The 24,314-nt window shown below is 38.5% G+C and overlaps 2 protein-coding genes across 9 annotated transcripts in view; both read left to right on the top strand.

The window, feature by feature from the left end:
- EXOC2 (exocyst complex component 2) overlaps window positions 1–24,314 on the top strand; it is a 200,575-nt gene that overhangs the window by 24,049 nt on the left and 152,212 nt on the right. The gene's annotated exons all lie outside the window — the stretch shown is intronic.
- HUS1B (HUS1 checkpoint clamp component B) lies at window positions 5,968–8,010 on the top strand. The gene has a single exon (XM_055264369.2). It carries the CDS (start codon window positions 6,746–6,748, stop codon window positions 7,580–7,582), a length of 837 nt encoding a protein of 278 aa, XP_055120344.1. The 5' UTR covers window positions 5,968–6,745; the 3' UTR covers window positions 7,583–8,010.

The following is a 24,314-nucleotide window of genomic DNA, read 5'->3' on the forward strand; positions in this document are numbered from 1 at the left end:
AGTTGTTGGATGAAATGTTTTGTATATATCTGTTAAGTCTATTTGTTCCACGGTATCATTTAAATCTTTCTTTGTGAACTTTCTGTCTTGATGACCAGTCTAGTGCTGTCAGTGGAGTATTGAAGTCCCCCACTATTATTGTGTTTCTGTTTGTCTCATTGCTTAGGTCTGTTAGTAATCGTTTTATAAATTTGGGAGCTCCAGTTTTAGGTGCATATATGTTTAGGATTGTGATATTTTCCTGTTGAATAAGGCCTTTTACCATTACGTAATGTCCCTCTTTGTCTCTTTTAACTGCTGTTGCTTTAAAGTTTGTTTTGTCTGATATAAGAATAGCTACCCCTGCTCGCTTTTGGTGTCCATTTGCATGAAACGCCTTTTTCCACCCCTTTACTTTAACTTTATGTGAGTCCTTTTGTGGTAGCTGAGTCTCCTGAAGGCAGCAGATCGTTGGTTGGTGGGTTCTTATCCATTCTGTGGTTCTATATCTTTTAAGTGGAGCATTTAGGCCATTTACATTCAATGTTAGTATTGAAATGTGAGGTACTGTTGCATTCATCATGCTCTTTGTTGCCTGTGTACTTTTTTGTTTGTTTTTTTGTTTTTGCCTTGTAACGTGTATTTTTGTTATAGGTCCTATGTGATTTGTGCTTTAAAGAGGTTCTGTTTTGTTGTGTATCCAGGATTTATTTCAAGAGTTAGAGCTCTTTTAGCAGTTCTTGTAGTGGTGGCTTGGTAATGGTGAATTCTCTCAGCATTTGTCTGAAAACAACTGTATCTTTCCTTCATATATGATGCATAGCTTCAATGGATACAAAATTCTTTGTTGATCATTGTTTTGTTTGAGGAGGCTGAAGATAGGGCCTCAGTCCCTTCTAGCTTGTAGGGTTTCTGCTGAGAAATCTGCTGTTAATCTGATAGGTTTTCCTTTATAGGTTACCTGGTGTTTCTGTCTCACAGCTCTTAGTCTTAGCTCTTTCCTTAGTCTGAGCTGTGTATAACCTGATGACAGTGTACCTAGGTGATGATCTTTTTGCAGTGAATTTCCCGGGTGTTCTTTGTGCTTCTTGTATTTGGATGTCTGGGTCTCTAGCAGGGCTGGGGAAGTTTTCCATGATTATTCCCCCAAAATATGTTTTCCAAGCTTTTAGAATTCTCTTCTTCCTCAGGAACACTGATTATTAGGTTTGGTCATTTAACATAACCCCAGACTCCTTGGAGGCTTTGTTCATATTTTCTTATTCTTTTTTCTTTGTCATTGTTGGATTGGTTAATTTGTAGACCTTCGAGCTCTGAATTTCTTCCTTCTACTTGTTCAATTCTATTGCTGAGACTTTCCAGAGCATTTTGCATTTCTAAAAGTGTGTCCAAAGTTTCCTGAATTTTTTATTGTTTTTTCTTTAAGCTATCTATTTCCTTGAATATTTCTCCCTTTACTTTTTGTATTGTTTATTTGATTTCCTTGCATTGGGCTCTGCCTTTCCCTGATCCTCCTTGATTGGCTTAATAACTAACCTGAGTTTTTTTTTTTTTTCCAGGTAAATCAGGGATTTCTTCATGGTTTGGATCCATTGCTGGTGAACTAGTATGATTTTTTGGGGGTGTTGAAGAGCCTTGTTTTGTCGTATTACTAGGGTTGGTTTTCTGGTTCCTTCTCATTTGGGTAGCCTTTTTCAGAGGGAAAGTCTAGGGCTGAAAGCTGTTGTTCAGATTCTTTTGTCCAACAAAGTGTTCCCTTGATGTAGTGCTCTCCCCCTCTTCCTGTGGATGTGACTTCCTGTGAGCCAAACTGCATGATTGTTGTCTCTCTTCTTCTGGGTCTAGCACCCAGCGAGTCTACCCAGCTCTGCGCTGGTACTGGGGGTTGCCTGCACAGAGTCCTGTGATGTGAACCATCTATGGTCTCTTAGCCGTGAATATCAGTGCCTGTTCCAGTGGAGGTGGCAGAGGGTGCAACGGACTCCGTGAGGGAGGGTCCTTAGCTTTGGTGGTTTAATGCTCTATTTTGCTGCTAGTTGGCTTTTTGCCAGGAGGTGGTGCTTTCCAGAAAGCATCATCTGTAGTAGTGTGGAGAGGGACTGGCAGTGGGCGGGGCCCTAGAACTCCCAAGATTATATGTCCTTTGTCTGCCGCTACCAGGTTGGGTAGGGAAGGCCCATCAGGTCGGGGCGGGGGGGATGGGTGGGTCTTGGGGGATGGGGGTGGAGTTGTGTACCTAGGGGGATTATGGCTGTCTCTGCTGAGTCATGCAGGTTGTCAGGGAAGTGGGGGAAAGCCTGCAGTCACAGGCCTCACCCAGCTCCCATGCAAAACTGAAGGGCTGGTCTCACAACCCACAACCACCATGCCCCCCCCAACAACAGCCCAGAGTGGCAAGACGGCTGGAAAATCTGCCCCAGGCTACCTGCCTCCCAGCTGCGAACTAAAAAGGCTGGGTCCTATCGCCGCCTGTGGAGTCTGCACACCGGATTTGCGTCCTCTCGCAAGTTCTGGCCAGGAGGCTTCTCACTCCCTTGAAATTGTTACAAACTTCAGTTAGAGACTTCCTTCTCCCTGTGGAGTTGTACCCCTGCTCCTCAGGCCACCTTCCAGATGGATCCCTGTGGTGCCAGGCAGGAATCGGCTGCAAGGGGACGCAATGAGCTCTCAGGGCTTTTCTGCTGCTTCCTCCACCCCTGTATTTCGCTCACCTCTCCAAATTGACTCAGCTTCAGGTAAAGTCGGAAACTTCTCCCGCAAACAGACCTTCAGCTTCTCCAGTGGGAGTGTGTGTTCCGGAGAGGAAGGGCTCCTTTTCCCACTTCCACAGTTGGGGCACTCACAGTATTTGCAGTATTTGCAGGCACTCACAGTATTTGGAGTTTCTCCCAGGTCCTGCAAGAGCAGTTTACTTCCTTCAGAGAGTCTGAGATTGCTGGTTTGTTCTTGCAGTCTGTCTGGGGCTAAAATTCACAATGCAAGCCTTCACATGCCGTTCTGTCTGGACCTGCGATCTAGTCCTGCCTCCGGTCGACACAATGATCTCTCCCCCTAAATCAGTTTCCTGACTCTTGATCTAAAATGTGCATCAGGGAAGCTCACTGAATAAGTAAATAAAGAGATTCCACAAAAGAAACTTTAGTGCGTTCCTCAAGATTTCCTGCAAGGTCAGATATTACAGGTAAACAGTTTAGATTTTGGTTTGCGATTTGGAAACCTAGCATGAGTGACTCCATTTTGAGTTGCTCTGTTGAGTGTAGTGCAGCAACTCAGTCCAAATCAGTGGCTTTTCATAATTTTATTTAATAATGTTACATGATCAAAGCTACAGGTAGGAAAAATAGTGGCTTGAAATGTTATTAAACAAAGAGTATGGAAACAAATGGACTAAGTGTTCAATCCAGAAAGGTAGAAAGGAAATAGCAAAATGCAAAAAGGAGTTAATACTGAAGTGGAAAGTGATGAATTTGATCATGGTTCTTCTGAAAAAAGAAAATAGAATTGACGACTTACATCAAAGACTATTTATAAAAATTAGTAAAACAATCATTGATTGGCACATCTAACCCTGAGAAAATAGATTTTTACATATAAAAGCATATTAAATTTGAAAATCAAAATGACATTTCTTTCTCAAAATACAGTAAAATTGTCTTAAGACATACGGACATATAAGCGTGAAAGAGGCTCCCAAATAATCATACCCAACAAGAAACAGATGGTTTTAGAAGCTACTTACAGGAAACCTATAAGGAACAGATTATTCCTGTACTATTTAAGCTACTATAAGGTGACAAGTATGGGAAACCGCATTCTTTCTGTAAACGAAACATAACTGCTGTGGATATAGAACCGCCCAGTAATATTGAAATGTCGAATGTGTCTGGATACCAAATTAAATTAATAGTACAAGAGAAGATAATTCTAGACCAATTACAAGTAAAATTAAAGATGTAGAACTCCTAAATAAAATGTTAGCAAATCAAATCCAGGAGTGTTTAAAGGACTAGAACATGGAACCAAGTACTGTTTATTCCTGGATCATAGAGTAATTCAGTAATTGGAAATCTATTACTTTAATTTGCTATATTAGGTGAAAAATTATCTTGAAGGATGATGAAAATCTATTTGATAAAATTTAATATCCATTCCTAATTTAAAAAATAGAACCCCAAGAAATTAAGACTAGATAAATATTTTGTGTGCATAATAAAGTATTAATAGCAAACATCATGTTAATGGTGAAATGTTAGAGCATGGATTATCAACAGGAGGAACAGTTCTTGAGGGGACAAAATAAATCTTGACATATAAAGATATACGTATAGTACATAATACAGATCTATAGTGTATTTATGGTATTATTAATAAAATTCCATGGAGGGCAATTAGGGAAAACACTTAAAAAGACTCTTGGGGGCGCTAATGACAGTTTGGGAAACACTGCTCTAGAGGATTCCTCATTAGTTACAAATAAGACAGAGATGCTTGCTGGTACCACTGTTATTCAGCAGTGTTTTGAAAATTACAGCAAATGCAATGTCAGTTAAATAAGTGACATAAACCTTGAAGAGTAAAAGCCATAATTAGAGTATATGGAGATAGTAAGATTTTCTACATTAGAGACATAAAAGATCAATTGAAAAATGATTTCAGGAGAGCTCAGTGACTTGACTGACTTCAAGATACTGTATATTATGTGAACTCCCCAAGAACAGTACTGAATAATTCATTGACAGTCATAAAAAATGGTTTGAATAAGTGGGAGGATTTAATGTAAATATTTTAAATATCTTGGCTGGGTGCGGTGGCTCACACCTGTAATCCCAGCACTTTGGGAGGCCAAGGCGGGCAGATCACCTGAGATCAGGAGTTCGAGACCAGCCTGGACAACATGGTGAAACCTTCTTTACTAAAAATACAAAAACTAGCCGGGCGTGGTGGCAGGCGCCTGTAATCCCAGCTACTCGGGAGGCTGAGGCAAGAGAGTCGCTTGAACCCGAGAGGCAGAGGTTGCAGTGAGCTGAGATCACGCCATTGCACTCTAGCCTGGGCGACAAAAGTGAGACTTCGTCTCAAAAAATATATATATATATATATTTTTTAAATATCCTGAAATTATCTTGAAATTTATACATTTCATACATTCATTTAAAAATCTGTGTTGAACACCAGTTGCATGGCAAATACTGTTCTAAATGCTGGGTGTACAGCAGTGTATGGAACAGATAAGAACTCCTCTAACTTACATCATTGTGGTTAGAGCTAGACGGCAAACAAAGAAGTGTAAGTATGTACTATGTCAGGGTGGTGATAATTCCCATCAAAATTCCAGGAAGATTATTTTTAGACTCTGATAAAATAGTTTAGAATTCATCTGGAGCAATATCTGTGAGAGAATGAGAGAAGTTCTGAAAGATTGTCCTATTTGATATTGAAATATAATAGAGAAATTAAATCACTGGTACCACAAGATAGGGCAGTGGGAGAAAATATAGAGGGCGAGGAAACATTCAGGCAAAAATGAGAATTTTTGTCTAAAATAAAATTGACATTTCAGGTTAGTGGAGAAGTGGATTGTTTAGTGAATTATGTGTATCAGCCAGGTATTCGGTACTCCAAAAAAGATTTCAACTGAGTCAAACAACTAAGTCATAAAAACAGATAACATTAAAGTACCAGAAACAGGACTTTGAAAGCATGACCCTAGAAGTAGTAGAGAAAAGGTCAATAGGTTTGACATGAAAAGATTCAATATTTCCCAAGGGCAAAGAGTACCAAAAACAGTGTGAAAAGTCACATGATAAACTGGGGAAGATATTTAAGTACATGTAATGGACAGGGTTAATGTTCTTGCTAGATATCTTAAAATCAAGAAAAATAAACTCAGTAAAAAGATGCAAAGGCCATAAGATGGAATTCACACACAGTGCAAGTTGAATTTTTTTTTTTTTTTTTTTTTGCCTGCCAGAGTGCTACAGATAAAACAGGTTGCTAATACCCAGTGTTGCTGGTGGGCTAGAGTGTTCATGCAGCTTTCTGCAGGCCAGGTTGAGAATATTTATTAGGATTTTAAAAGTGTATTCATTGACCAGCACTTCACTTCTGAATTTAGCACAAGGAAATAGCTGGGTAAATGGGCAAAACTATTTTGTACAAAAATATTCATTGTGTTCATAATAGCAAAAAATTGAAAATCATCCAAATGTCACTTGTGTTATAACTCTATACACTGGAAAAGTGAGCAGCCATGAAGATGATGTAGATTTGTTTCACCAACGTGGAAAAGTACCTGTTACATATTTAAGCATAAAGATGAGATTGTAAAATGTATGCTTAGTATGCTATGATTTCATAAGACACATGGAACTGTATCTTCTTATATGCCGATTGATGAAGATGGTATCAGTGTATATACACCAAAGAGATTAAAAGTGGTTATTTATCTGAGGGATGATTTTGTCTTCATAGTGTTTAGAATACTAAGAAGTTTCAGCAGTGGAATGCCTACTGTTCTTATAACCAGAGTGGAAACGGAAGCATTTTGTGAGAGGGCTGGAGGGAAGGTGAGAACGGGCGTTGGGAGGCCGTTCCATGGCTCCAGGCCTAGGGCTGCGGAACTCAGAACAGAACCCGGAACCCGGAACCCGAGTGCCTGCCCAGGTGGGGGCCGGAGGGAGGGCGGGGAGGACCCCAGCGGACCGGAAGGGCTTGTGGCACGCGGCATTCCCCTCAGAGGGCCCCGAGCTGCCTTCGCCGTGGCATCATGAAGTTTCGCGCCAAGATCACTGACAAAGGCTGTCTAGAGCTGTTCATCCACGTCAGCGGCACCGTCGCGAGGCTAGCGAAGGTCTGCGTGCTCCGCGTGTGCCCTGACAGCCTATGCTTCGGCCCCGGGGGCTCCGGCGGCCTCCATGAGGCCAGGTTGTGGTGCGAGGTGCGGCAGGGGGCCTTCCAGCAGTTTCGCATGGAAGGTGTCGCTGAAGATCTCAATGAGATCCACCTGGAGCTGACGGCGGAGCACCTGTCCCGGGCGGCGAGAAGCGCAGCGGGCGCGTCCTCGCTGAAGCTACAGCTGACCCACAAGCGCCGCCCCTGCCTCACGGTGGCGGTGGAGCTGGCCTCCTCCTTGGGCCGCGCTCGCAGCGCGGTGCACGATCTGCCCGTGCGGGTGCTTCCCAGAAGAGTGGGGCGAGACTGCCTGCCGCCCAGCCTGCGCGCCTCCGACGCGAGCATCTATCTGCCGCGCTGGAGGACGCTGAGGAGCATCGTGGAGAGGATGGCGAACGTGGGCGATCACGTGCTGGTGGAAGCAAACCTCAGTGGCAGGATGACCCTGAGTATGGAGACGGAGGTGGTGTCCATTCAAAGTTATTTTAAAAATCTTGGAAACCCTCCCAAGTCGGCTCTGGGTGTGCCTCAAAACAGAGACCTGGAGAGCATGGTGCAAGTGCGGGTAGATAATCGGAGGCTTCTGCAGTTTTTGGAGGGACAGCAAATACATCCTACGACGGCCCTATGCAATATTTGGGACAATACTCTTCTTCAGCTTGTTTTGGTTCAAGAAGATGTCTCTCTTCAGTATTTCATTCCTGCCTTGTAAAAATTCAGCCAGCTTAGATTTTTTTTTTAAGCTTATCTTTTCAAAACTAAAACAGACCCTGAGTTATTTGGGTTGAAAGTTTGCACCTTCCCTGACTTAAGCAGGGCGTATATTTTGTTGAGCCCTTCCTCCTTTGCAAAATTTATATTAAAGCATTGGTAAAACAGTTGGGTAGTTTATGTTTTGTTCATTGGGTTTGTCAGTTTTTTTTTTTTTCCTGCTTAAGATTCTATCAAGAAAGTTATTCTTCAACTCTTTTTTTTCGGGGGGGAAAAACAGGGTTGTAATGAAATAAGTATTTTTGAATGCTGAAACAATTGCATCAGTATTTTATTATAAAATGCTGCTGTGTAAAGCGGGAAAGTTCTCCTTTTAAAATATGTATAAGTGTTTTCCGAGGGTATTTCTTATGTAGAGAGCTAAATATATCTGCAAGGTAAAAGGTATTTAGCATGTGTGTGCATTACATATTCTTTGTTAAGCCGTGTTTTGTCATAGGATATATCAAAGAATATATCAGTGTACATGGTTTTTAGATTTATTATCTACATAGTTTGAATTGCTTATTTATTAGGTTCATTTTTTACATGTATCATATTCACATTAGGAATCAAGGAAGTATAGGCATATCTCAGATATTCCAAGTTTGGTTCCAGACCACTGTAAAAAACAAATATTGCAATAAAGACAGATGAGTTTCTTGGATTTTCAGTACATATAAAAGTTATGTTTGCATTATACTGTAGTCTGTTGAGAGTACAATAGTACTATGTCTAAAAAATGTATACATCTTAATTTTAAAATACTTCATTGGTAAAAAATGCTGCTCATCATCTGAGCCCTCAGCAAGTCATAATCTTTTTGCTGGTGGGAGGTCTTTATCTGCCTCTTGATAGCTGCTGACCGATTCCAGTGGTGGTAGTTGAAGGCTCAGGTACCTGTGGCAATTTCTTAAAATAAAGTAGTTAACTTGCTGGATCGATTGACTTTCATGAAAGATTTCTCTTTAGCATGGGATGCTTTGGGTATTTTATCCACAGTAGAACTTCTTTCAAAACAGTCAGTCCTCTCAAACCCTGCCACTGGTTTATCAACCAAGTTTATAGACCATACTAAATCTTTTGTTGTTATTTCAACAGTATTCACGGCATCTTCACCAGGAGTAGATTCCATCTCAAAAAAAGACACTTTCTTTGCTTATCTATAAGAAGCAACTCTTCATCTGTTTGTTTTATCTCAAGAGTGTAGCAATTCCTTAAGGCTCTACTTTTTTTTTTTTTTTTTTGAGACAGGGTCTTACTTTCTCACCCAGGCTGGAATGCAGTGGCACAATCATGGCTCACTGCAGCTTCAAACTTCTGAGCTCAAACGATCCTCCTGCCACAGCCTCTCCCGTAGCTGGGACTACAGGCGCATGCCACCATGCCCAGCTAACTTTTTAATTTTTCTTTTGTAAAGAGGGAGTCTCACTATGTTGACCAGGCTGGTTTTGAACTACTGTCCTCAAGCAATCCTCCCGCCTTGGCCTTCCATAATGCTGGGATTACAGGCATGAACCACCATGCCCAGCCTCCACTTCTAATTCTAGTTCTCCTGCTGTTTCCACCACACTTGTGGTGACATCCTCCACCAAAGTCTTGAACTCCTTAAAGTCATCCGTGTTGGTTGGAATCAACTTCTTTTTTATTCCTGTTAATGTTGATATTTTGACCTCTTCCCATGAATCATCAATGTTCTTACTATCATCTAGAATGATGAATCCTTTCCAGAACATTTTCCATTCACTTTGCCAGGATCCATTAGAGAATCAGTATCCATGGCAGCTATAAACGTACAAAATTTATTTCTGAAATAATAAGACTTGCAAGATGAAATTACTCGTTGATCCATGGACTGTGGAATGGATATTGTGTTAGCAGTCATGAAAACATTCATCTCCTTTTGTATCTCCACCAGAACTCTTGAGTGACCAGGTGCATTGTCAATGAGCAGTAATATTCTGAAAGAAATCTTTTTTTCTGAGGATTAGGTTTCAACAGTGGGCTTAAATTATTCACTAAACCAGATGCTATAAACAGATGTGCTGTCATCTAGGCTCTGTTGTTCTATTGATAGAACAGAGGCAGAGTAGATTTATCATAATTCTTAAGGGCCCTAGGATTTTCAGAATGATAAGTGAGCATTGGCTTCAACTGAAAATCACCAGCTACATTGGCCCCTAACAAGAGAGTCAGCCTGTCCTTGAAGCTTTGAAGCCAGGTATTGACTTCTCCTCTCTAGCTATGAAAGTCCTAGATGGCATCTTCTTCAATTGAAGGCTGTTTGTCATCATTGAAAATGTGTTGTTGAGTGTAGGCACCTTCATCAGTTATCTTATAATAGCTAGATCTTCTGGATAACTTGCTGCAGCTTCTGCATAAGTACTCGCTGCTTCATCTTGTATTTTTATGTTCTGGAAGTAGCTTCTTTCCATAAAACTTATGAACCATCCTTTATCTACAGCCTTTTCTTCTGCAGCTTCCTCACTTCTCTAAGCCTTCATAGCATTGAAGAGAGTTAGGGCTTTACACTGGGTTAGGTTTTGACTTAAGGGAATGTTGTGGCTGGTTTATCTTCAATCTAGATCACTCATACTTTCTTCATATCAGCAATAAGGCTGTTTTAGTTTGTTATCATTCATGTGTTCACTGGAGTAGCACTTTTAATTTCTATCAATAATTTTTCCTTTGCATTCACAGCTTGGCTAATTGTTTGCCACAAGAAGGCCTGGCTTTAGGCTGTCAGGTCATTAGACATGGCTTCCTTACTAAGTTTATTTCTAGCTTTTGATTTAAAGTGAGAGACTTGAAACTCTTGCTTTCACTTGAGCACTTAGAGGCCATTGTAGGATTATGAATTGGCCTACTTTCAATATTGTTATATCTCAGGGAATAGAGAGGCTTGAGGAGAGGGAGATAGAATGCTGGTTGGTGGAGCAGTCACACACATTTATCAATTAAGTTCCCTGTCTCATTTGAGCATGGTTTGTGGTGCCCCAGAACAGTTACAATAGTAACATCAAAGAACACTCATCACAGATCATCATGACAGATATAATGATAATGAATAAGTTTGAGATAATGCAAGAATTACCAAAATGTGACACAGAGACATGGAGTGAGCACATGCTTTTAGAAGAATGGCACTGATAGGCTTGCTTGATGCAGGGTTGCCACAAATCTTCAATTTGTAAAAAGTGCAGTATCTGAGTAGTACAGTAAAGTGAAGCACAATAAAAGGAGGTAAACTGTAGTCAAGTTCATGTTAACCAAAATGTTGCTTTAAGGGTAATTTTTGGATAAATCAGGTTTCCATTCATACTCTTCCCTTCCCCACCCCCAGCCCCGCCAGTATTCCAGTACTTTACTTAGAAAATAATTCTTAATGTTTCATTGTTTTGAGAAAAAGGAAGAGAGGTTGTAAAAGGATGGTATAGTGATGAACAGTCTCAGGGTGAGGAGTAGCTTATATTCTTCTATATTAAATTTTAGTTTAGTTTTTTTGGTGGCTTATGCAGTAAGATAAGCATTAACTTGGCAACCTTTATATTTGCATAGTTAGTAAATTCCTATGACTACATTTTTATCAGTAATGAAAAGTTTCCTACTAGATTTGGTGATAAAACACTTAAACTTTTTAATTTATTTTGTTTTGATGATTTCTAAATTCCACCTGTGGTGGTATGGAAAGAACACACAAACGTTGGACCCAGGCAAGTCACTTGAACCTTCTCGCTTATTAAGATCTCTTTCCATTGGGCTAGATTCTGATTTAATGCTATTAGAGTTGTAACATGGGAAATTTAAACAGTTGTTTTCAAAAGTATTTCTGAAGTAGTCTTTAAAAATTATTAATAACCACTTTGGAGGTATAGTATATGCTCTTTGAAACTATTTAGTTTATATCTTCTGAGTTACATGCAAAAATTGTGAACATTTTGTTTGGTGAGTATTTTCAGAGCTGTTTGTGAAGTTTTTTTTTGTTTTTGTTGTTGTTTTTTTTTTTTTTTTTTTTTGAGATGGAATCTCACTCTCTCGCCCAGGCCAGAGTACAGGGGTGTAATCTCGGCTCACTGCAACCTCCGCCTCCCGGGTTCAAGCAATTCTCCTGCCTCAGCCTCCTGAGTAGCTGGGATTACAGGTGCACACCACCGCGCCCGGCTAATTTTTGTATTTTTGGTAGACATGGGGTTTCACCATGTTCATCAGGCTAGGCTTGAACTCCTGACCTTGTGATCTGCCCGCCTCAGCCTCCCAAAGTGCTGGGATTACAGGCGTGAGCCACCGTGCCCAGTCTGTGAAGATTTTTAATCAAGCCATTTTTTGGTCCATTTAAGAAATCTTCTGCCCTCATGAGCACTTCTGTAGACTTTATTTTTTATTTATTTATTTATTTATTTATTTATTTATTTATTTATTTAATTTATTTATTTATTTTCCTGAGAAGGAGTCTTGCTCTGTTGCCCAGGCTGGAGTGCAGTGGCACAATCTTGGCTTACCCTAACCTCAGCCTCCCGGGTTCAAGTGATTCTCATGCCTCAGCTTCCCGAGTAGCTGGGATTACAGGTGCCCACCATCACACCCAGATAATTTTTGTATTTTTATTAGAGATGGGGTTTCACCATGTTGGCCAGGCTGGTGTCAAACTCCTGACCTCAAGTTATCTGCCTGCCTCAGCCTCCCAAAGTGTTGGGATTACAGGCATCAGCCACCGTGCCTGGCCTTTTGCAGACTTTAAATGCAAGATAAAAGTGGAGAACACAGCTGGGCGCCGTGGCTCACACCTGTAATCCCAGCACTTTGGGAGGCTGAGGCAGGAGGATCACGAGGTCAGGAGATTGAGACCATCCTGGCTATCATAGTGAAACCCCGTCTCTACTAAAAATACAAAAAAAATTAGACAGGTGTGGTGGCATGCACCTGTGGTCTCAGCTATTTGGGAGGCTGAGGCAGGAGAATGGCATGAACCCGGGAGGCAGAGCTTGCAGTGAGTCGAGATCGTGCCACTGCACTCCAGCCTGGGCAACAGAGTGAGACTCTGTCTCAAAAAAAAAAAAAAAAAAAAAAAAAAAAAAAAAAAAGAGAGAACACATGCCTTACTACACTGAGGAAGTTACAATATCTGCAGGTTTTGATTTTGATATAACAGAAATTCCTTATGTTTGTTTCAGGCATCTCTTCCAAATTTTTTCCTTTTTTAGAAAAATTAAATGAAAATTTTCAAGCTATCATAAAAAATATTTTTACTAGTTTCATACCCTCTCCTCTTCTTTCCTCCAGTTGTCTATCTCTAGTTCTGTTGCTTTGTCTTTATATACTTAATAAAACCAACAGAAATGAAAAATCTAATGGTTTGTTTTAGAACATAAATAATTTTACAGTTTAATCTTTGATGAATTATTATGGTTTACTTTTAGTAATTCATTAACCAGGAGTATCTATCAAAAGTTTTATAGCCTAGTTTTGTAATGTAGCTTTTGAAAATGGAAAAGATAATTTATTCTTCTACTTAGGTTATTCCCTAATCTGCAGAGATATGTTGCCTATAATATTAAACATCAGTAGACCATCTAAATATAATGTTTTAACTAATATTGTATAATTATACAGTAAAAACATTTTACAATACAGAAATTTTAAAATGAATAGCAAGCTATTATTACAGTTGTTAGTTTAATTGTGAAAAACTAGAGAGTGCCTGTTTCTGTAGTCATGCATTAGTTGGCTGAATTTAAAAGCTTTGTAAAGGACTCTCGTAGGAACAAGAGCTCAGAGATGCCTTAGAGCTGATCTCATCCAGTTGTCTTGTTTATAGATAAGAAAAGTTTCACAGTGCGTAAAAGTCAACAAGCGTTTTTATTTCCTAATGCCAGAACTCAGTTTAGAACCCAGTCCCCAGACTGTTCGTAAATGTTTCAATAGACTTACAGCTTGGATATACTTTTGTTCATTACAATAAATCTAGAGTACCATATGAATGTTTTACTTAATCTATAAGGATAGAATTTAAATTTAAAAAATCTCAAACCTTCTGGAAGGGCATTGTCATTTTGTCCTTGTTTAAATATGTCCTTTGCTCTTGCAGGCAGGAAGGAATTTATTTGCCACACAAAATAATAATTCAATGAAAATAAAGTCTTATATTATAAAAAGTCAAAGTCTCAAGTTTACAAATTATTTAAGCATCTTCCATTGTTTCTCATAGGGAGACTACTGAGAAGCAAGAAAACACTCTGCGTTTTATGTTTCACTGTATCTGTAGAAAATAAATCATTGGAAAATGTATTAAAGTGCTTTCTTACATCCAGAATTTATTGTCCCACTAGATGCCATTTGCTGAAAGCTAAACTGGCTTAGTCATATGACAGACTTGTACTTTTTAAACATTTTACTGCTAAAAAGAAACTACTCTTGAGTGTATATTTATTCAGTGAATAGGTTGCCATTATCAAAAGAAATCAGACAAGTGTCTCTTTCCCTGGTTAATTTCCATAAGGACCCTCCTAGTTCTGGTTATCCCCATTCGGGTCCAGGCATTTGAGAAATACTTGGTGAATTAACATGAGTCTGGAAACACATCAGAATTATGATTTTTTTTTTAAGCAAACCAGTAACTCTCTTTGGTAATGGATAGTACATAAGTGTGTAGTGTGGTTCTTAGGCTAGGAGCCAGTATGTAATAATTTGAAGCCCATCTTATATACCTGTGTATATATGTGAAGTTCCTGGTAAGTACTCCCATTCTCCCAACGTTTATTATTTTCCCATTTGCATTATTTAGTACTTTGTATATTACTAGTTTTCTTGTGCCAGAGTCTAACCTAATAAAAGTTCCTGATTCTTATCTGTATTAACTTTCCTTACATGAGTAATAATAGCTGTTATACCTCTTTATCCCTCTGCTTTCCAAAGATAAAATTAGTTTGTGGCCGGGCACAGTGGTGCGGGCCTGTCATTCCAGCTACTCTGGAGGCTGAGGAAGGAGGATCACTGGAAGCCAGAAGTTGGAGGCAGTAATGCACCCTGATTGCACCTGTGAATTTCCACGGCCCTCCAGCACGGGAAACACAATGAGGCTCTGTCTCTTAAAAAGAAAAGAGTTAGGGCCCAGTGCAGTGGCTCACACCTGTAATCTCAACACATTGGGAGGCTGAAGCAGGCAGATTGCTGGAGCCTAGGAGTTCAAGACCAGCCTGGGCAACAGAGCAAGACCCTGTCTCTATTAAAAAAAAAATACAAAAATTAGGCAGGCATGGTGGTGCATGCATGTGGTCCCAGCTACTTGTAAGGCTGAGGTGGAAGGATTGCTTGAGCCCAGGAGTTCGAGGCTTCAGTGAGCCGTGGTCACGCTACTGCTCTCCGGCCCGGTTGACAGAGCGATACCTTGTCTCAAAAAAAAAAAAGAAAAGAGTTTTTAAAAGTTTGTGGTGTGTGCTATTAGGATAGTCTTATTCACTTTATTCCTTAGTGCTTTCTTAATTGTCTTAAATGACTATGAAGTTAAAAGACTGTATATTGCTTTAGTTAAACAAATGAGGTTTATGACAGGCAAAGTCAGACTTTTGTTGACCTCCGTTTAGTGTATTTATATAAGAAAGACCTTATGACACATTTTTTATGTCATTGTTTTATGACAGTTGGAATATTTGTGAGGAAAATTTGTAGACAATGACAACTGTAGACTAGAGCATTCCTTTAAACTCAAGGGAGTCTGGCATGGATTGTCAAACTGAAAATGTTCAGCAACTGAATCCTGTTTCCTTAAAGCCTTAGACTCTTTCCTGAGAGTGATAAGAAATTATTTCTTTTATTTGTGATTTTAAACATAAGAGCATTACTTATTGATAAGAACATATCAACAAACCTAAGAACATACTACCTTGTAGTATGTTTTTAACTGAAGGCAGGTTGAGAAGAGACATCTCTTCCTATAGTTCATTCACAAATTACTGAGTGTATATTATGTCGCAGGCACTGTTGTATGTGCTACGGATACTGCAGTGTGAAAAGCAGGTATTTATATTTGTAAATTAAATGACAGGTCTTCCTGGCATAATGGTCTGTTCTGGTTTGGATATATGTAGGTAATTCTTCATGGTAAGGAGATAGGATTGTTGCAAATGAACCAGTGTAATGCATGTTGGCTTTTCAGTTGTCTGCTTTGTGCATTTGGAAGACACCTACCTGTACTCTTCAGTCATAAATAAGAAAATAGATCAGACTTTTTGATTCATGACTCTCCATGGTGGCCCAGACATTACCTTTTATTACCAGACATTACTTTTAGTTGGACAAATTTTGAGGGTAACATAGTTAAGATTAAGAGCCCTGTGTAAATGACCTCAAAATGGATTTGAAATAGTGGGAGTAAACTGGAATTGCTCTGTCCTAATTTTTTAGTTTTGCTTTCTTTGAGACCAGAGGTATTCTAATTGCAGTTATGTTTCACACCAGAGTGAGCCAGAGCCCCAGTCACTGGAGACACAATGAGGGTTCTTAGAGTGTGAGCGGTCACATTCACAAATGACCTCACAGGACATATAGTGGTATAGAAGGAAGAGGATACTAGACTCTTACAAATCAGGACACCAAGGATCTGGTCTGTTTGACAACTCGTCAGGTGTGTGCTCTTGAAAAAGACACAGCATCTCTAGGTTACAGTGTCTTCAGGTGAAGAGACTAGATACCAGTTGGGTCAGGTCTCCTTTGGCTCTGATTCTGTGAAATACCACCCCTGCTGATAATCAGAGCCACTAAGGATCTCTGACAGTCTGATATTTCTACTACTCATCTTTTCAGTAACATTAATGTCAATGTTAATTATTTTTATTAAGTTTTAATACTACTGTTTTTCTGGAAACAAGGAGAGCAGTGTATTTCTACTTAAAAATATGGTTCTTTATGTGATCTAGACCAGAATCTGAAAGTACTCACTTTTAACCACATGCTTATTTAATTTGTGCTGTAATACTGAGGACATACCTTAATAGTGTCAAGAAAATAATTGAATCACCACTCAGTGGCAGCCTAATTTTCCATGCCAATTGAAGAAAGTATTTTCCTCTCACAAATTGGTTTGTAAGCATTAATTAATGTGGTGGGTTAATTATCCCCATTTTTCTTAATATTTGCTTCCCTTGCAGTGTTTTGGTGTCTTTGGAGCAACATGATGTCTGTTTATTGAAGCAGTTGTTAAAGAACTTTGTGTTGAAATATGCCTTTGCTGTCCTATAATTTTTTATTAATATGTTACCATACTCAATCTCATGTTTATCAATTTATAATAGTTTTCTAGCACATTGGCAAAACAAGCTTTCCACACTTTTGTCTGCGTTTAGAAGCATGTTTAAAGAAGTAGCAATAGTGTATTCCAGTAAAATAATAATTCTAAAACATAATTTTATATAAACGTAACTATTAAATTACCTAGTATGTTTATGTAGTATCAGTTTATTCATTGCTTATTTGTGCATTTTGCTGATGTCATATGTGAAAATAAATATTTATCTTTCAATTTTCAGGAACACTGAGCCTAATATGTTGTTTAGCTTAGCAGGCTAATGTTAATGGGATGTGTTTGTGTTTAATTTCAAAATATTACCAAGGCATTATATTTGATAACTTTTTATTTTGCTATAACTTTAGACTTATAGAAAACTTTCCAGAATAGTAAAAGTAACTCCTATAAACCCCTTCCTTCCTTCATTTTGGTGAATAGTGACTCCAGTAAGCCTTTTAACCACGCCCACCAGTTGTTTCCTTTTTCCCCAGTTTCTGTATCATTCTGTCCATCTGTCTGCATATGTTTTTGTGAACCATTTGAAAGTGGGTTGAGGCATCATTCCTTGACTCCTAAATACTTCAGTATGTAGTTATTAAGAATAAGGACATTCTCTTATAGTACAGTTACCAAAATCAGGAAATAAAATATTGGTACCATACTGTCTAATCCAAAGTTAAAACAGACAAACATGAGGAGCCTTTGTTGATATGAGTCACTGAGAAGGATCTGTGAAGTCCCTGTGAAAAATACATAACCCAAATCAGATCAACAGGGATGATCAGACAAAGCCAAATTGATAGGCATTCCCTAAAATAACCTGGACTCTTTGAAAATGTCAAGGTCAAGAAAATACTAATTTTTGGTGCCCAGATTGTCTGGTTTGGACGGTGGGCACTGCTTCAGTCTGGCTCTGTGGCCTTTTGACATATACTTCCTTACTGGCACAGCAGAATCTTTCAGGCTTATCTTGTCCTTGCCCTGCCTCAGCCCTGCAGTCAGCCATTTCTCCTAGGTCACTGGTTCCTTTCATTGAAAAATGGTATTTGGGAGTTAGATATGCTCATCGCTACTGTTGTATTATTGCTTCTAGCCTCTCTTAGTGTACAAAGCTAGAAAATACACACTTGCACACACACATAAATCTACCAGTACACCTCTTTGTCACATACCATATTAAAAACTGAGTTCATGTATCTGCCTTTATGAAGAGTCTCCTCAAATCTTTTGCTCAAAAAAAAAAAAAAATGAGCTGCTTCCTTTGTTATCAAATTGCAAAAGTTCTTTATATGTTGTTTGTATAAAGTCCTTTGTCATTTGTATCTATTGTGAATATTTCCTTCCAGGCAGTAGTTGCCTGTTTATTTTCTCTTGATAAGCAGAAGATTTTAATTTGGATGAAGTCAGAAAATTTAGTATTTTTCATTGTACTTGTGTTTGTCATATTGAACACAAGTATTTACCTACGCCCAGGTAATGGAGATAATCTCCTATGTTATCTTCTTTATAGTTTATAATTTTAGTTTTTATGTTTATGAGCCATATTGAAATAATTTTTGTAAGTGATGTGAGGTTGCAGTTAACATTCTTTTTTTTTTTCTATATAGCTATCCAGTTTTTTCAACACCATTTAAAATATTTTTCCCATTGAATTACTCATATAATCATATGTGTTTGTTTCTGGATTCTAGTCTATTTCATTCATCCATTAGTTTATCCTAATGTCAACAACACTGTCTTGATTACCGTAAATTTGTAATAAGTCTTGAAGTCATGTACTGTGTTACAACTTTTTTCTTCCTCCTAAAATTGGTTTGGCTCTTCTAGATCCTTTGAATGTCTACTGGAATTTTAGAATGACCTTGAGAATAGCTCTATATAAGCTTGCGTGAATTTATAGTCAGTTTGGGGAGAATTGATACTTTAACAACATCGAGTCCTCTGAGCCATGGTCATGATACAGATCTTCACTTCTTTAGGTCTTTATTTTCTCTATGAAGTATATTGTAGTTTTTAATGTAGAAGTCTTGTACATTTCTTTTATTAAGTGTATTTTTAGGTATTTGATTTTATAATGGTATTTTCAAAATGAATTTTAAAAATTTTATTTTCTAATAATTTTCTACTAAAATATATAAATAACTGATTTTTATATATTGACCATGAATACTAAGACTTTGCTAAATTCAACTATTAGTGCTATTAGTTGCTTAGTAGATTTCTTAGGATTTTCTATATAAGCAATCATGTCATCTGCAAATAGATATTTACTTCTTCCTTTGCCATCTTTCTGCTTTTTATTTCTTTAATTCGCCCTATTGCACTGCTAGAACTTCTAGAACAGTGTTGAATAGGCAAGGAAAGAGAGATAGCTTTTTTATGTTACTATTCGAAAGGGGGAAAGCATTCTGTATTTCACCATTAAGTAGGATGTTAGGTGATCCTCCCCACTCAAATAGTTCTTTTATTAGATTGAGGAGATGCTCTCTAGTCTTAGTTTGTTGAGAGTTTTTAATCATGAATAGTTTTTAATCATGAGTTTTGTCAAAGGCTTCTTTGACATCTATTTAGGGTAACATACGGTTTTTCCTTTACTTTTAGTATGGTAATTCACAGTGATTGATGTTTGAAAAACTGGCCTTGCTTGGTTGGAATAAACCCTACTTGATCATGATGTATTCCTCTTTTGCTTTTTGAAATAATTCATATAGGCTTGATATTTCTTCTTCCTTAAATGTTTTACGGAATCCATCTGTGAAGGCATCTAGGTTTGAGTTTTCTGTGTAGGAAAGTTTTGATAATGAATTTTATTTATTTAATCTTTATGAAGATATTGAGATTTTCTATTTCATCTTGTTTGGTTTGGGCAACTTGTCTTTCAAGGAATTCATTTCATCTAAGTTGTAAAATTTATCGTTATAAAGCTGTTGTTCATTGTCTTTATTGCTATTTAAATGTCTGTAGTATCTATGGTTATTCCCTCTTTCATTACTGAAATTGATAATTTTTGTTTCATTTCTAGAGAGTTTTTTTTGAAACATCAATTTATTAATTATTGGTGAAGAACTTTTGGCTTTAATTTTTTTCAAATTCTTTTTATGTATGTTATTGGCTTCCACTGTTTATTTTTTTCCTATTTCTGTCATTCTGCTTCCTTTTCCTGCTCTCCTTCCCCTTTACTTTGAGTTTATTTAGCCCTTATTTTTATAGTTTTTTTTAAAAGGTGGAAACATAGATTCTTAATTTTAAATATTTTTTCTCTAAGATTTTGAGTTACTGCTTTGGTGGCATTCCACAAATTTGATATATGTTTCTTATCATTCATTTCAAAATATTTTGTTTCCCTCTTAATTTCTACTTTGATTGTTAGGTTATTTAGAAGTATATTAATTTCCAAATACTTGGATACTTTTCTGGATATTGTATTTCTATTGCTAACTTAATTCCTTTGTAATCTTTGGAATTTCGGTCTTTGGAATTGCCTGTGACTTATTTTATGGCCCAGCATATGGTCTATCTTGGTGAACATTCCATGGACACCTGAAAAGGAGTTTTATAAATGTCAGGTCAGGATGACCAACAGTGCTGGTCGTATCTTCTATGTTTTTTGTTTGTTTTTTAAAATCTAGTTATTAATATTGAAAGGGAATATTAAAACCTCAAACTATGATTGTGTATTTATCTCTCCCTGTCAATCAATTTTTGTTTAATGTGTGTTGAAGCTCTTGTATTAGGTGTATACAGTTTTGATTGTTATGTCTTTCTGATGAATTTATCCTTTCATTATTATAAACTCTCCTACCAAATTGCTTTGTGGTATCACTTCCCCTTCAGATTGAAGAACTTCTTTCAGCATTTCTTGTTATACAGATTTGTTTGCAATGAACTTTTTTTTTTTTACTTGAAAAATGCCTTTTACAGCTTTAATTTCAGACTTTTTTTCTTCCAGTACTTTAAAGAACTATGTATCTTTAGATAAATCTATTTCTATAACTATATTGATCTATAATCATGTTCACTGTTTCTTCAAATATCTTCTACCTACTGTGCAGCCTAATCAGTGTATTTTTCATTTCAGATAGTATACCTTTCAGTTCTAGAATTTGCATTGCATTTCTTTTTAAAAAAAATTTTTATAATTTGAATTCCTCTGTTTAGAATAGCCATCTGTTTATTCGTTATGATTACATATATTTTAATAACATTTGTTATAGACTTTTTTAAGTTCTTATCTACTAATTCTTCTGTCTGGTTCATCTTGGGGTCCATTTCAGTTATCTGCTTATTTGCTTATAAAGAGATAGGAAAAAATCCAAGTGTTTTTCCTACTTTCTATGTTCATACAGCCACTAACTCAGTACACACTCCTGATACCAGGTGTGTGTGAAGTTTTCCCCACACACCAAGCAAGCAGCTCTCCAGCGGACACCAGCTAGATGTCCTCTAATTCAGTTCAGTCCTGACATGATCATGTCAGATCCCACAGCTTGAGGAGTGGGGATATAAAATTGATTAAACATGTGTTTTCAAAGAAGAAACAAACAAAATATCTAAAACTTAACACAGTGAATATTAACATTATGTAGTAGAAGTTTAATAGAAGGAAGGATCAGGGAGACTAAAATAACATTTGATCATGACTTGAAATATTGGTAAAGATTTAATAAACTTGGAAATTTCTCTTTAGTGGAAAGAGGTTGAATTACATGAATACAAGCACGTGGCAGGTTCATAAGAGGTGAATGGGCTCATGTGGGGAATGTCAGAGGAGAGGAATGGTGGAGATGAAGTAGGCAATGTGGATGGGTCTAGCTGTGACAGGCTTTGAACAGGATGTGGAGGAGGTTGTGGGCTGTGCAGACCACAAAACAGTGGATTTTCTAGAAGATTATTTTAAAGGTAGGGATAATATTGATTAGCTCCATATTTTAGAGAACTAACTCCGGCATTTGCTGAGAGTGGATTGCAGTGGAGAGAAAATGGGGCAGAGTTACCAGTTATACGTCTGTTGCAGCATTGAGGGGAGAAGACGAAGGTCTTAAGTGGGAGAGCAACAGGAGGAAACAGTAGGATTGAGAGGAATCGTTGATTTTTGATTCAGACAAAAGATACTGATTATTTGATTCAGGGGGTGCCAGAGGGAAGGAGAGGAACTCAAGGTAAACTTCAGTTGTCTCATTGGGTTTATTGGATGAATGATAATGTTTTTCTGGACTTCCTTTTTTGTTGTTTTGCCATTTTATTTGTATTAAATAAGTTACATAGGCATGATTGATTAAATCGTGTTGGATTGAACCTCATCTCCAGCCCCGCCTCTCCACGGGAGGTGGGTTTGCTGGTGCTTTACTCAAAACCCTAACCCTCTAATCCCGTGGTCTTTCTGGAATGGCCAGTCCTGCTGTTGAGTCATCTTGTTGGCCTATACTAGGGCGTGGTTTGAGAGGATCATGAATAACAAAGACACTCCTATTGCCGGGAAACACCAAGGATTTAAGACTCTTGCTCCCAGAAACCAGGGACAGAGGTCAAATACTCCATTATACAACATACCCCAGACGCATTCCGCTCTCTGCTGCCATCCACTGCAACGTTTCCAGATTCTTCTAACCTGCCATTTCTTGCTGGTCTGTTTTAGACATTAGCTGTGAGCCTCCCATTATGTCAGATAAAAGATGGTCACTCCCTGGTTTACCTGTCTTGCCTGCCCCCAAACACATGTCCGCCTTTTGTGCCTTATTTCAATTTTGTTTAAACCAGTGGTCAGTTACTACATTATTAGGACTGTATAAGTCATGTTTCTTTGGACCTTTTTGAAAATTTCAAGAGCTTTTATTCTTGGATTGATTTATTTTCATGGCATCTAGTTCTTTTAGGGGTAAAAAATTTCTCTCGATATTAATTTGGGATCAAAGTTTAGAATGATTTCGAAGTTTTTTTTCTGTACCTGCTGTTATTAGTTTGCTAGGGCTGTTAAAGTATGCTAGACCGAGTGGCTTAAACAACATACATTTATTTTCTCACCCTTTTGGAAGCTAGAAGTCTGAGATGAGGGAGTCAGTGGGGTTGGTTTCTTTTGAGGGCCATGAGGAATGATCTGTTTTAGGCCTCTCTCCTTGGCTTGTAGACAGTGTCTTCTCTTGAGTCTTCATATGTCCTTCCCTCTGTGTGTGTCTCTGTCCAAATTCTTCTAATAAGGACACCAGTCATACTGGATTAGGGCCCACCCATGTGACCTCGTTTCACCTTTATTACCTCTTTAAAGGCCCCCTTTCTAAATACAGCCACATTTTGGGGTACTGGGGCTAGGTTTAACATATGAAATGTGGCTGTGGTGGAGTGAGGTGGGTGGGCATAATTCAGGCCATACAACACCTGCAATATGTTTGTTCTGTGTTTTTTTCTTGTTTGTCTTTCTTCCATCTCTGTCGTACATATCTTTCTTCATTCCCTTTGGCTGTCCAATGTTGGGGGTCAGAAAACGATACCCTAAAATATGGTGCTTTGACATTCTGTGCTAAGGAAGCAGCCTCAAGCTCTCCCCGCACCCCTTCTGTCTCTCCGAAGCACAGGATGAGGCTGTTTATCTGCAGTTCCCTTACCTACGGAGAAGCTAGACCGACCGAAGAAGAACACATTTGCCTTCAGTTTCCTCCCTGAAATTTCATCAATCAGAGAAGATTAAAACTCATATCATAGAAAAAGAGACTGAAAATCAAACACTGCACCTGGAGCCCAGATGGGCTTTGTCCAGACCGTTGTCTGTTCTCAGGTCCCATTTAATTCTCAAAATTATTAACTACCCTCTAAGCATTGGGCCCATTCATTCCCCCTAAAAATTATTTACTACCCCTCCAAATGGCCACATTTCGCCTATCCTCCCTTTCCCTTTGAAGAAGGGCCTGTAAGCATCTGGACCTGTAAACATCTGGATGATACAAGAGTCTGTATCATCTGGTTTGGTAGGTAACCATGCTCCTGCAAGTCCATGCACATTAGAGAAATGTGTTTGCCCTTTACTCCTGTTAATCAGCCTCATTCATCTCCAGCAACTCTTCATAGAGGGCAGAGGGGAAGCTTTCACTCATGGCCTCTACACCTCCCACGTCTTAGAGTGAGGCTGTTAACAGCTGATTTGATTGAGTTTGTGTGTGGGCAGTTTACCGTGAGTGGCTTCTCCATCAGGTGATGGGAGGACAAGCGACCATTACCTTTTTGCAGGGAAGACACTCAGGTGTCAGGATCTTTGGGTCTTATTTTCCTAGGACTCTTCAGTTTCTGCAGGGAATAATGCTTCAGTTGTGTGGACAGGGTGGGATTGGCAGGAGGGGCTTACACACCTGCTCACAGTGGCAAGGGCAGGAGAAGGGAGGCAGCCTGAGGAGACCCATGACTTGCTGCACAGGTTCACCCGAAA

The sequence above is a fragment of the Symphalangus syndactylus genome, chromosome 23 (assembly GCF_028878055.3).
Source record: "Symphalangus syndactylus isolate Jambi chromosome 23, NHGRI_mSymSyn1-v2.1_pri, whole genome shotgun sequence".
Taxonomy (NCBI): Eukaryota; Metazoa; Chordata; class Mammalia; order Primates; family Hylobatidae; genus Symphalangus; species Symphalangus syndactylus.